The sequence below is a fragment of the Fundulus heteroclitus genome, chromosome 1, assembly GCF_011125445.2.
Source record: "Fundulus heteroclitus isolate FHET01 chromosome 1, MU-UCD_Fhet_4.1, whole genome shotgun sequence".
Taxonomy (NCBI): domain Eukaryota; kingdom Metazoa; phylum Chordata; class Actinopteri; order Cyprinodontiformes; family Fundulidae; genus Fundulus; species Fundulus heteroclitus.
In genome coordinates, this window is record NC_046361.1 from 14,202,186 (window position 1) to 14,216,735 (window position 14,550).

Below are 14,550 nucleotides of genomic sequence, written 5' to 3' on the forward strand. Positions count from 1 at the left end.
CCCTGAACACCAAGAGGAAATGACAGCAGGAAATACCAGCGGCTGAATATGGCTCACTGTTTATAAGCCACAGAAGCTCCTCCCTTCCCAAATTACAAAAGCAAAAACAATTATCCTCATATCTGACCTAGAACTCCACATTTACCCTTGTTTATGTTTTTATCGCAATTACACATAATTTACGTCAGGCGTAACTTACAGTAGCAATTAAGAGTGGAATTACTATGTTATTCACAAAACCGAAAGAGTCAGAAACTCTAAAAAAAAAAATGTTGACAGAAGAATAACGAGACCTGTGAATATGAGCTTTGGACAACAATTAACTCCCCTACTCAAATAATTTATAATTCAGCCTATTATAATCAGTATTTGATAATAATTATTAAATATAACAAGTACCTGCTGTACAAGACGGGACAAATACAGTACAGAGGTTGGCTCCTTTTACCTGTTTTTATGAAATCCAATCTCTCTGAAAGAGGATCTGAATCAAAGCTGTTGCTCCAAACAATTACAAATTTGAAATACCCCTTTAAAAATACTAATTTCTCTTTAACTTGTTTTGTACGATATCTTAAGGGGTAATAAAACAGTTCAAAACAAAGCCTTGTTGTGCAAACTCCATTTCTTGGTTTATTCATTTGTGACTTTTATAAACAATTACACTGAAATGTTTTTTATTAAACGGGTACATCTATATTTAATATGACATTTTATACATTGGCCAGTTATTTACGAGGGCCTCAGATGAAACTGTATTTCCCTGAAAAGATTGCAACGTTTGTTTACATTTTCCGACACATTGCCACGAGCAGATTTCTGACCGGTGACGCAGTTCGATGAAAAAACACAAAACTGTGACATTTTTACATTACAGTTGTGCAGGATGCTGATGTAAGGTGTCGTGGAGAGAAGCCCGCTTTCTGCGTCCTCCTTAGTGATCTGTGAATCCTGGCATGGGGAAGGGTCTGGCAAAGAGCTCCACCCGATGGCGGAGCTCTGCAATGAGCTTCACCGTGTCCGGGTCCTTGAGCAGGAAGGCCTTGAAGCTGGCCAGGTTTCCTGATGGCGCACAAAGAGGATAAAAAGTTGATCACTTTTGATGTCCAGAAAAAGCAGGAAACTTTGTCCAGCATGTCAACATGTTGGTCTTTACAAGCTCAGAAGTAAAAGTTCAGTAATTGATTTAAAATAAAAAAAACGACAAAAGCAACGCATTCTTAACAATGACCCATGACACTTCTCTTAGTTTTGATGATTAGGGCTAATGAAGAACTTAAAATTCAGCTTCTTAGATAATTAGACTATAAGACCAATAAAAAATGAATTTTAACACATAAATGTCATGACCTAGAAAACCGTGGGGAAGACTGCTGCTTTCACAGCAGCATTGTATCTGTTAATAGTATCTATTAACGGAAACCTGAGTGGAAGGAAAGAGTTTGGTAGGTGAAGATACACGGGGAACCTTTATAAGGGTTGTGGAAAAAGGCCATTTGAGAATTTGGGGAAGGCTCACAAGACATGGACCGAAGCTGGAGTCAGAGCTTCAGTCAGTGGTGGTTTGAGGAGCCATGTTATCTCGTGGAGCTGGTCCACTCCGTGGTTCTTGAGCACTTCATGCTTTCCTCTGCTCGGCAGTCTAAGGGTTATTGTTAAGAGGAAGGGGAGAAACTACAGATGGCCTGAGGCAGCAGTCAGATGGAGCCGGGCGTCTTCAGCGGCACCAGAGGCTGATCCCCTCCGTGCCGCTGACCGTGGCGCAGAAAGTCATGCAGGAGCCCCGACCAAGCACCGAGACTTTATGCTGTACATTATGTGGACATACTCTTCTGTAAGCTGACATTTCTGTAATCATTGTAATTTTTTTTATTGCTCAAACACTTTTCAGATTTTCTGTTTTTTATTTGCTGCAAGACATAATCTTCAACATCAGCAGAAATAAATGTTTTAATGTATCACTCAACACGGCATGAATCTATAACGAAGAAACACGTTTTGACTCAAACTAAAGTTGATGATTTTTTTGTTTTATTCACAAAACAAAAATTCTCCTGTGTTGTTAAGTTTCAAAGCAAAACAGAAACAAAAAAAACTGCCTCACCAGTTTTCTTCTTCACGCTCAGAGCGATCTGAATCCCTTCATCAATGAAGTCCACAACCTTTTCGAAGTCGGCTTCCTTAAACTGTCGAGACGTCAAAGCTGGAGCTCCTTTACCAAAATATCGAGAAAGTAAGCAAAAGTGTGTTAAAACAACCCAATAAGCCAATAAGAACCCAGACGTTTATAATAACCAGTTTAAAGGATTATTTTATTGAAATGGCGCCTTATTTAAAGAGGAAATAGATTTTCAACACCCTCTGAAATACCACTTAGAGCTGTGAGCCTGCTTACCGAGCCTCAGTCCTCCTGGAGTGAGGGCGCTCTTGTCTCCCGGACACGTGTTCTTGTTGGCTGTGATGGACACCAGCTCCAGGACCCTCTCCGCTCGAGCTCCATCTATCCCGCGAGGTCGAAGGTCAACCAGAACCAGGTGGTTGTCCGTTCCACCTGTTGGGGAAGCAGAAGGAGGCAGGCTTAGTCAAAGCGTTAAAGCTTTATTTAACAGATTTCTGACTGAATGCAATTAGCAGTTCCTTCTCTCTCCATCCGAACCTTTTTTGCTGATGCTGGAGAAAGTTAACTCTACCTTTTTTTAAATTCCCCTCAGTGTTGTTTCTCATCCATTCAACAGTGAAGGGAAAGCTAACTTTTAAAAAATGTCAGAAAAACAGAAAGAAAATGAGTCTGCAGTGAATGGAGAAACGGGGATTGCATCAAGTGCCTGCGAATTGCTGGTGCCAAAATAGTAGAGGTGTGGAAAGCAGATTCATGTGTTAATTTCCCGCTGCAGACAGAAACCTCTCATGCATCTGTTAATGTGTAGGAAATATGCACCTGACACCAGGGTGTAGCCTTTCTTCAGCAGAGCGCCAGCCATGGCTTTGGCATTTAGAAGAACCTGAGCGATGTACTGTTTGAACATGGGAGTGGAAGCCTGCAGAGACACGAAATTAGGCTCCGTCAAAGGGGAACACCGCGTCACAATGCTGCGCGACTTCAATGTCTTATACAGGACTGTCTCAGAAAATTAGAATATTGTGATAAAGTTCTTTATTTTCTGTAATGCAATTAAAAAACATGAAATGTCATACATTCTGGATTCATTACAAATCAACTGACATATCGCAAGCCTTTTATTGTTTTAATATCGCTGATTATGGCGTACAGTTGAAGAAAACTCAAAAATCCTATCTGAAAATATTAGAATATTTCCTCAGACCAAGTAAAAAAAAAAAAATTATAACAGCAAAACAAAATCAAAGATTTGAAAATGTCCATTAATGCACTCAGTACTTGGTTGGGAATCCTTTTGCACAGATTACTGCATCAATGCGGCGTGGCATGGAGGCAATCAGCCTGTGGCATTGCTGAGGTGTTATGGATGCCCAGGATGCTTCAATAGCGGCCTTTAGCTCATTTGCATTGTTGGCTCTGGTGTCTTTCAGCTTCTTCTTCACAATACCCCACAAATTCTCTATGGGGTTCAGGTCAGGGGAATTGGCAGGCCAATCAAGGACAGTAATGCCATGGTCAGTACACCAGTTACTGTGAGAATCTTATGTCGTTTCTTAACCACTACCTTACTTGTGATTTAGTTTACTGAACCAAGCTGAGTGTTTTTCAAGGCTCAGGAAACCCTGCAGTGTTTCAAGTTAATTAGACGATTCAAGTGATTAGTTGAATAGCCTACTAGTATACTTTTTCACGATATTCTAATATTTTGAGATAGGATATTTGGGTTTCTTCAGCTGTAAGCCATAATCAGCGATATTAAAACAATAAAAGGCTTGCGATATTTCAGTTGATTTGTGATGAATCCAGAATGTATGACATTTCATGTTTTTTAATTGCATTACAGAAAATAAAGAACTTTATCACAATATTCTAATTTTCTGAGACAGTCCTGTACATGAAGCTGGCTCTTCAGCTTGTCCCCCCCCCCCGAGGCATTTCTCTCATTACATTTATCACTGCGGATGACAAAACATTTATCCGGACCTGTCTGAGCGCCACAGCCACTCCGGCTATGGCGTGATTGTGCGGTCCCCCCTGAAGCGACGGGAACACGGCGAAGTTCACCCTGTCCTGGAGATCGTAGGGCACCTCCCGACCTTTGGCATCCACGGACCTCGCTCCTTTCCGGAAGAAGATCAGCCCGGCCCTGCAGAGCGGAGAGAGAGGAAACCGGCTGACCGCCTCTCCTGATGGTCGTCACGTACGAGAGCTGTTGTCAAAGGCAGACCGCACCTCGCTCCTCTCAGAGACTTGTGGGTCGTGGATGTGACCAGGTCGGCGTGGTTAAAGGGAGAAGGAACGGCGCCGGCTGCCACCAGGCCGCTGATGTGAGCCATGTCAGCCAGCAGGTAGGCGTTCAGCTCCTCGCACAGCTGGAACACACACAGCCGATCACTAAACGCTGCTAAAAAAAACAAAAACCTCTATAGCTATCAGTTGTGGCGTCGGATTGGACCTTTTTCATGCGAGCGTAGTCGATGAGGCGGGCGTAGGCGCTGGTTCCTGCGATGATGAGTTTGGGTCTGAAGAGGCGGGCCGTCTTCTCCAGCTGGTCGTAGTCGATCAGACCCGTCTGAGGCTGAGATCATGACACAAAGTCAGGGAGATTATTTGTTACCAGCAATCCTTCACCGATTTACTTCCTGAAGCTCACCAGCCACTCACATTCAGCTTGTAGGGCATGGATTCAAAGTAGATGGAGGTGGCCGAGATTCTCTTGTTGTCCGTCATGTAGCCGTGGGTCAGGCTGAAATGTGGCAGAGTCAATTTACAACAGCCTTCTTAAGTTGAGCTGATATCTGCAAACGTTTCCTCACCCATCTGGATCTCAATATATCATCAGAATAACAGACATAAGTACGGTCGTTCAGTTTAAAGCCTCTTTTTCACTTGTTGCTTTAGCATCAGATTTTTTTTAGCATTTATTGACCTTTTTGAACAGTGCAACATGAATGACGCAACATAAATGGCAAATATGGTAAATGTCATGTCAAAAAAGTGTATTTTATGGGGATTTTGTGCAATAAACCAACAAAAAAGTAGCTAATTATTGTAAAACTGAAGGAAAATAATGCATGGTTTCAAAATAAATTTTTTTTATGAAAAAGATGGTGTTTATTTGTATCTAGACCCTTTTATTTTGTTATCTCTAATTGTTATCTCTAATTAAACTCCACATACTGCTGAACTGCTGAACTCTAAACTGGACCCTGCACATTTGCACCATTGCATCTTTATCTAGCATTACAAATGCTGCCGAACTTGCAGTTTTCAAATGCATTTTTGCACAAATGTCTTTTGCACCATCATTTCTGCACATACAAATGGTTTTCATTGTTCTCTTCTCCTGCATTGTTTACATTTCAATTGTTTACTTTTTAATCACTGCTACAATTTTCCTGCATTGTTTACATTTCAATTGTTTACTTTTAATTACAAGCTGTATGCAACAAAATTTCGTTCTGTATGTACTCTGTACATACAAAATGACAAATAAAGATGTCTAAGTCTAACACATATGTGTCATTTAATCTCAGCATAAATCAAGCTGTTGTGTGAAGCCTCTGAGGTTGGTTGGAGATGATTAGAGAACAAAAAGCATCACAATGACCAAGGAGCGTCGCAGACACATCCGTTGTGGAGAAGCTCAAAGTGTGGTTGGTAATAAAACAATATCCCGAGCTTTGAACATCTCACAGAGCTCTGTTTGTGGCAGACGTTGCCATCCACTTAAACCGACAGGTCCATCTAAACTCTGGAGGAGGTGCAGAGATTTACAGCTCATATGGGGAAAGCTGTTGCCAGGGCACTCCATGAATCTCGCCGTTATGAAAGAGTGACAAAAGAAGGGCCTCTGGAGAAAGGAAGCCGTATGAAGTCCCAGCTGCAGTTAGCCGCAAAGCCAGGAAGGAGAAACAGCAAACACGCTGCTGTCAGATGAAACTAAAATGAAACTATTTGGTCCGCATCATCCGTGAACGGAGCTACTTCTAGGGGAGGCCTTAAAGAAAACCTGTCAGTAGCATAAAGACCTGGGGCGGTGATTATAAGCAGGATGACAGCCTTAAACGAACCAGAGCGCCAAGCAAAAGGTTTATATTAAAGCATATTAATAGGTTAAAATGGTCTAGTCAAAGTCCAGAGCAAAATCCAGCTGGAAATCTTTTGCAAAAAGAAGTATCAGAGACATACCCCTGAATGCTTTCAGCTGTGATTGCAGCAAAAGGTCTTTCTACAAAGTACTTATTTAGGGACACAAAATACTAATGTGCCACTCTTTTCTGAGTTAAATTGGTGAAAAGCTGTAACTGTGCATTATTTTCTCTCAACTTATGCACTATTTTGTGTTTTTGTGGTCTGTCACATATAATCCTGATAAAGTAGGTGTACAGGCCGATTATTTGTGGGAACTGCTGATCAATGAGGGGGACCCTCCACAAATTAAAGCGCAGATTATTCCGTTATAATGGCAATGCTGTAAGCTACCTCCAACGTCTTCAAGCACCCACTGGACTCCATTTTATAACTTCTGACTATTTTAGAGCCGAAAACCGGGCCGACTAAATCTAAATTATTATTAAAACTGGTCAGTTTATGCGAGCCTCTACCACCGGACCTAAAAAAGTGGGCATGATATAAAATAATATTATATATATAATGTCTTAAATCTAGGAGCAACTTGCCGTTCTCTTTACAGTTAAGAGGGGAAAAAAGTGTCTATATCTGGACTACAGTCAACCAAATGTAATTTAATGTAATAAAGCCAATGTTGTGCACAAATACACAGAACATAACTCATACAGTAATTCTCTATTCTAAGTCTCTAAAGTCTATTCTGTCTTTGTGCTGAGCACTCGGCCAGCCACCATGTTAACTTTATGTAGAGCGAATTCATTTCCTCCTGTTCTGAGTGTCTGTGAAATCAAAATGAGCTCATTTCAAAGAGGCTGTCATCCGGTGACAGCTCCAGTCTATGAGACCAAACTTTATCACACTCACCACTTCTCCACGTTCAGTCCAAAAACACACACACACACACAAATCTCTTTCTTGTGGGGAATAACTGCGGGGCAAAGAGATGCTCCTTTGTGAAACAAATAACTAGAACGTGGCGACTAATAATGCAGAATCTGTCTCACTGCTGAGAATATGTGAAGCATGAAATGAAAACCGAGCTATTTGAATAAAAGCTGTAGAATGTGTTTGTGTTAACATGACACGGGGATTAACTTGGGAAGTTGTTCCAGGATGTTCTGACATTCAAACAGGTAAATATTTCTGTAATATTTTATCACAATGCAGTCAGGAGTTCATTTTGTAAAACTATTTAAATAAACTTTGCGGGGGGGTCTATTCTCAACAGGATTTTGTATATTAGATTTATGGATCAGAAGGATTGCAGTCAATGTTGTTTTTTTTTTCACAAGCTGCTTATAAAGAAATCTCCCTTTAGCAGCATATGTTGAACAGACAGCATCTTCACTCACTGTCCTCCGTCGGGTAGATCCAGGCCCATGATTCGGTCATGAGGCTTCAGCACCGAGGTGTAGGCCGCGAAGTTGGCCGGAGACCCCGAGTACGGCTGAACGTTGACGCCCCACAGATCTGGATCCAGGCCGAAGACGGAGAGGGCTCGTCTCTGACACAGCAGCTCGATCTGGTCAACGATCTCCGCCCCGCCGTAGTACCTGAAAGAGACGCGCACACACTAATCATTCACAGACTGTCTCTGATCCTTTGTATTGTATTCAATCTTTTTTATGGATCATCTTATTTTATTGCTTATTAGAGCTTTTTTTTCAATCTCTGGTATCAATTAAGCTTCATTTTATTGTTCTATTGTGGGATTAAGTGTTCCAACTTGTGTCATTTTTGAATTTTATTAATTATACGGTAACATTCACAACGTGTCTTATATCATGCAAACACCCCACAATGTTCAATATTGCATCATGAGACACAATCTAGGCAATGAAATTATACCCTAATGTAATGAGTCGTAGTTCATTAGGTATGGCCATAACATGACAGTTTACTTTTTGTCATGCTTTATTACAAAGGTAAATTATTTCCTTATAACGCAAATTAGTCATCCAGAGGATGCTAAGTACAGTATTTTTAATTTGACAGAAATACATGATGGATAAGGCAGCATTGCTTTTGAATGCACACATAAATTCAACAGTTTTCATACTTGAAGGTTAGCATGATGACAACTTTCTGTATTTATAGTCAAATAAGAAAGTTGGAAATAAAATAACTGAATAAATGTTGTTTTTTTATAATCCAACTGTAGCTGATACAGAAAATCAATCAACCTCAACTAACATAGTTCATCTGCTGTAAATGAAAATGTCATCGTTTGTTTTTTTATTCATTAGGCTACTTTCTTGTAAACTGTGATTTAATTGGATAAAATTCACCCTTTCATGAAACTTACTTTCTCATTCTGTGCACATGACTCAGAAATGTCTCCGTAGGTTTAATCTACAGATGCTAAGCGGGCATAATCTGCTCAAAGAGCAACAATCTGTGTATCCTGTGCTCCCGCTGACTGATGTCTGAGCCATGTGCCGAAAAACGGTCTAGGTTTCTGAACGGCTGGGAAACCGTTCCCATAGCTGCATGGAAGTGGATGATGAAGAGGTCCGGGGCAGACTGGGATGGCCAAGAAGCTGTAACTCCACCACATCCTCTGCTACCACTGTCAAGAATGATCGGCAGGCAGGCAGACTGATGACGGGTCCACTCGTGGTGCTGCCTGCAGCTGAACCCTACTTCATGGTATTTTATTAACACCCTATAAATAATGAGGATGGTTCTGGTGAGCCAATGAGGGAATAGCAAACTCAGCACCCGATTCAGTTGTGCAGAAGCAACAAAAGGAAGTCTTCCTGAAGTCTTTGCACTTTGTGAAGGTGTTTAATGTATAAAACAGTGTTTAAGCGCCATGCAGCAGTGGTCACCTGTATGACTGCTTCGCTGGCTTTTCACATAACTGGGACGACACGAGCACCAACTGTGTTTAAGAAAACTGGAGTTTAAATAAATTCACAGCTTGTTTGAGTTCTGAGGTCCATCATTGACATGGCCAATGCTGTTTTTTTGGCCTCTGCATCCATGTTGACACCCATCAGGGATCGTCAGAGCCGTTTTTTTTGGCTCAGACATCCAGAACAATCCCTCCTTTTAAGCCTTGGCGCTCTAGGAAAACGTTTGCTTGACAGAATCCACATTGAAATCTGTGCAACGTCGCTCGTCCAGCACGGTCTTCAACATTTCCTTGTAATCTGCTTCACTGTGCCAGCCCTCCACATTTACTGTAATTCTCACTGTCTGCTGGGAAAGTTTCGGAGCCCCTCTGGAGATCGGGGACCTGCATGTTCACTGTGCAGAAAAAAATTTGTTTAGGGGGCTTTTAAAAAAAAATAAGACGTATTTGGGTGAAATACTGTTTTGGAAATTTATAATTTGGCATACTTGATAATAACGATCAGGCTTTTTTTTGTAGTCCTTTGCATCTCTTTAAACACTGTTAAACTTACACGATCACATTAGGGGATTCAGTTCGACGCCGGTCACTGTTTCATCTAAACATTTCCTTTTATTTATTTACTTTTGTGCGTTTTCTGGGAGCAATCCTGTCCTATGCACCTGTTTTAAGTAACAAACGAGCAAAGATAAGGCTTTTGGATCATAAACCTACTGGAGCTTAAACACCTGGCTGCAAACCTGCATAGTATCAGGTGCTGCATTGCATGGTGTTGCAGTGCACCGTGTTGAGTCTCACAGCAGTGCTGCACCCCATTACACCATTCGGTTGTTTGTTAGATTGTGTTGTGTCAAAAACAGTATCACATTCATCACAAATGATTGGATTGCATCATTTTTGTATAATTTCATAGTATGTCAAACTGGGTTTTAAGAGGTTTGTCAGGTATACAGGTGACTGTTTTTGGCTGAAACTTCCACTATTGTCATTTTTTTTAAAGCATTAAGCCTGGCAAATTTACATGTACGCTATGATTTTTTTTTTTTTAGGCGACAGCAATTACATATTATAATTGAGCTCCGTTTTTTTTTTTTTTTTGGGCTTACCTTTGCCCAGGGTATCCCTCAGAGTATTTATTGTTCAGACAGGAACCCTGTGCCTCCAGGGCTGCGCGGCTGCAGAAATTCTGACAGGACAAACAAGCACAGTGTCAGCATCTGCACACATGCCTTAAAAAAAAAAAAAATAAAAAATCCAAACCGCCTTTCCAAATATAGCTTTATTTACCCAGAGAAGGCTTTACTGCCAGAGACTGTAACCGCAGTATAAATTTAGCTTTGCTTTATGCTTTCAGGTCTACTTTCCTTTCCGTTTTAAGTTAAAAGAATCACTAAAGTATCTGTTTGCAAATATACAATGGAATCTACTTCAGTTTGTTAAAACTTTTTGCGCATACCATAAATGGTTGTCTGGAGCTGTTTTTTTTATATAAGAGCAGAGAAAGCTGCAGAAACAGAACTGAATGCAAATGAATTTTCCTCCTTCTGTCAGTCTTTTCTCTTCTCCCACTCTCACTTGAGCTTATTTTTTATTTTTTTTTGGTCTCTCCCTCTTTTTCTCCCTCTTCCTCACCCGCCCAAACCCCCCCGGAAGTATTATTATACTAAACCTGTCACTGTTCAGGGATCCCTCAATCATCCCAGTGAGGTTTAAAACAAGCTCCCTGTCTGAAACTAAAACTCTTTCAGTGACATTTTTTTGAAACCCTACCTTGACACACACACACACACACAAAATACACACTCACACCCGACTGCCCCTCCTCCTCTTGTTCTCTTCTCAAAACGGGGCGATGAAAAAGGAATATACGTGAGGAAGCTAATGGGATAATATGACACCGTTCTAAAAAAGCACGGCGCTCTCCTCTGAGCCTGCGGTGGTGGATGACTGATATCACTCGCGTCGTTTTGGATGATAGAGCTTTGGCTTCGTAATTGCTGCATAATAGAAGAACTGCAACTTGGTTGATTCTCTGCAGCCTGTAGTTAGATTACGTCATTTTGAAGGGAGTTATGTTAAAAAGGAAAAAAACATCAACAGTCTATGGGAAATTGTTTCAAATTGAGACATAAACTTGTCAGAGCTGAAGGGGGGAATTTTGCATATATATTAGGTTTTCCTGCTTCCTGTCTCCCAGCATTCAGTCCAGACTTTAAGTAAGACAGCGGCCCTAAATCATACAGTCCACTGGACTGTATGAGAATTAAGAAGTGAAAGGTCCTGGACAGAGTCAAGGACCAGATCCTGATCTCATGGAGATGCTGTGGGCTGACTTGAAACAGGCTAAACATGCAAAAATAAATAAATCTGAAAGGTGCAAGTGAGGAGAAAAGGAGACCGGTAGATGTCTTCCAGGAGCTTTTCGTTGATGTCTTTTTTTTTTCAACTAAAGGGGTAAGACCAGCTATTGCAGGGGCTAGAGTTTCCTTTTTTCTCAGCTTGCAAATAGGTTTCTGCCTATATATTTTGTTTAATGGTTAAAACTAAGTTCATTTTGATGTTAAAGTGCAGTAAAACCACGTTCTTTCCAAAATAAAAAATAAAAAATAAAGTATCAGGTTCCTTTCCTGGGATGCTGTATTTGGTCTATCCCAAACCTGTCCACTGTTCTGTGTGTAAATAATGAGGTTTTAGTCCCATCTGTGCAGGAATCATTCCCGATGATCTGGTCTTTGTCTAGTTTCTTTCTTTAGGTCTGACCCAGACGTTTTCCTCCTCGCACACCTCCCTCCCAAACTGGATGTCGGAGGTTCAATCAGGCCATACCTCCTTCGAAATGCTGAGAAACGTTGTTCTTATCATACGCTCCTGATATGATATGCCTGTGTCCAAGATTAACCATTCTAAGTCGGTTTATAAATAATTTATTCCTCAGCAGGGATTGCATGTTGGTTGCTACATTTGCAAATGTATAAAATATCAATGATTTTTTTTTTTTTTTTTTTTTTTTTACGGTTTGGATTGTCTATAATTATTAACATTTTTCAGTAGCCTACTGTTAAAATGGACGGACTCTCTTAAAAGACGCAGGATGTCCTCCTTTTTGCTCAGGATGTTTACAGCGATGGGTTTGCTCTGCTGGTTTCAGCTGGCGCAAGCGCAGGATTGATTTCTAAACGCTGTTCTGTGTGGAGTTCACCTGTCAGAACCAGTTGCTTTTTCCAGCACCGCTTTCACACACAGGCTTTGTGGGATTACAGGCAAAGAGCAAATATTTAAACTGCTACTCTAGAGGCTCTACAACGGACCGGTGTCCGTCACAAGTTACACTGAAACCCTGCTCTGATCATATTGTGATTGTATACGAGTCCTTGTCGTTTTTTTTTTTTTTCAGATGTTTTATTTATGGATTTATGAGTTCTGAGGATAAGCGAGTTCTCACGGGATCATCCTGAGTTTCTGTCCTCGAGCTTTTTGTTGTGTGTGCTTAATGCTTGGCGTTGCCTTAACCTGCATGTTACCCAGAGCAATGTTCTTTGCACCCTTTTTTGTACCACTTGAGCTTTTTAATAATCTCCCATGAAGCGTTTCACTATATTTCATTGGAATTTATTATAATAGAGCAACACAAAATTGTGCTTTACCCTGAAGTGGAAGGAAAAGGATATTTAAGTCTTCACTTGTACAGCTGAATACATTTGTATCCCCCCCCCTTCTGCTGGGATGCCACTGAATAAAATCCAGTCCAACAAGTTGCCGTCAGAGACCAACAAGTTGCAAATAGAGTCCATGTGTGTGATTTAATTGACCCATAAATGCAGTTGTTCTAGAATCAAAGCCCCCTTTAACCTGATACCCTTAAATTAATACAACACTGTTTGAAAACTGTGTATCGTTGTCCTTCCCCTACACAATTATGCACTGCTTTATGTGATTATGTCCCATAAAATCCCATTTAAATACATTGAAGTTTCACGTTTATCATATGACTAAATGTGAGAACTTTTAAGGGGTTGCAGCGTCATAGTTGTACTTCCAGTTATCGTTAGCTGTTGTTTTAACGTAGATCATCTCTGCACCACCTTTTGCTTTTTAACGTTCCGGTTTCTGCATCCCCGGGTCCTCCCTCCGCTCCTTTCTCACCTCTGACGCGATAAGCTCCAGCCCCCGACACTGCCTGTCCTTCTCCTGCTGCAGGAGGCTCCACATCTCCGGGTCGTCCTGGGCCAGGCTCTCCTGTCCCGTCCACCCGCCGTTGCTGTGCTTTAGCCTGCATGACTCTGAAGGGACCTGCCCCTCTCTACCCAAGCACCCCGAGACTCTGAGGAAGAGGGGCTTCATCACGGGACAGAGGAAGAAAAACAAAAGGGAGCCATTTCAGTCTGCAAGCAAACACGCGTTTCAAAAAGAACGAATGTTAAATGTCATTAAAAGCTTGGTATTCAAGAGAAAGTCACAACTCCTCATTGTGTTTTACTTTGTCCAGAACGGGTTTAAAACAAACAAACAAAAAAAAGCTCCTTCGGCCTCTTTTGAAATGCTGGTGATGGCTGAGCTTGGGGGGAAAAAAAACAAAACGCTTTCATCACTCGAAATGATGATAGTCTGCAGCCGGGGTTTGAAAGAACGAGTTGGAATAATGCGTCTTTTGATGTTCTGAGCGATCCATTAAGTGAAAGGCAGTCAAAAACAAATTTGGTATTCAGCCGAGCAGTTATGGAAAACCTTGGACTTGAAAAGTCTGTGCAGGCTGATCAGGGTCCTGTTTGTTGAAGCAGATATGCGTTACATGATACGTCCATAACCAGGGGCTACTTTGCTCCTACAGATAGTCCACTGATAAAGCAGAAATGCGCACGTCTTCCATGTGTTCTTGTCAATTCATTTGCCATGGTTTGACACACCGTGCACCGTGCAAAATAACATTTTGGACAAACACATTTTAGTGGGTTTCACACATATTTAATGATTGAAAATGAAGCAATGCATATTCCGGGCAGACAGCTCCGTCAGGGTTGAGAAGAACTGCAGCGACACTGTGACCTAGTTTGCAATATTTAAGTTATTTAGTAACGACGGCTCGGATGCACAGAGGGAGGAGAAGAAAAAAAACATCCATTTTCCAATCTTTAATTGTTTCTGTGGGCAACGAATTATTAGACAAATGTACTTACCCTCAGAGTCTGCCGCAGTGACAGAGAGAGCATGTTTGTAAGAGCGGCGGTCTGGGGAAAAGTGAAAACTTTCAAAAGGTACAAAGGGTGAGCGCCCAATGCCACTGGAACGAAGCCAGGTACATGCGTACTCTGGGTCACTGATAAGAATAAAAAGTGCAATAAATCTGACTCTGAATCAGTTCTTTGATGATGAGAAATTGAGTCAGGTGTTGCTTTTGGACACAAATAGTGAAGGAAATAGTTTCCAGATTGAAGAAAAAAAC

The 14,550-nt window shown here is 41.2% G+C and overlaps 1 protein-coding gene across 1 annotated transcript; it reads right to left on the bottom strand.

Annotated features, from left to right (window-relative positions):
• Positions 1-614: 614 nt before the first annotated feature.
• On the bottom strand, positions 615-14,503 carry LOC105936428 (serine hydroxymethyltransferase, mitochondrial). Its single transcript, XM_036135808.1, is given in 13 exon segments — positions 615-1,062; positions 2,105-2,212; positions 2,396-2,551; positions 2,939-3,038; positions 4,103-4,265; positions 4,352-4,491; positions 4,575-4,697; positions 4,784-4,865; positions 7,606-7,806; positions 10,217-10,296; positions 13,254-13,445; positions 14,285-14,359; positions 14,362-14,503. Coding segments are annotated over 13 exon segments (1,596 nt in total). The 5' UTR covers positions 14,410-14,503; the 3' UTR covers positions 615-934.
• Between the last annotated feature and the right edge of the window lie 47 nt (positions 14,504-14,550).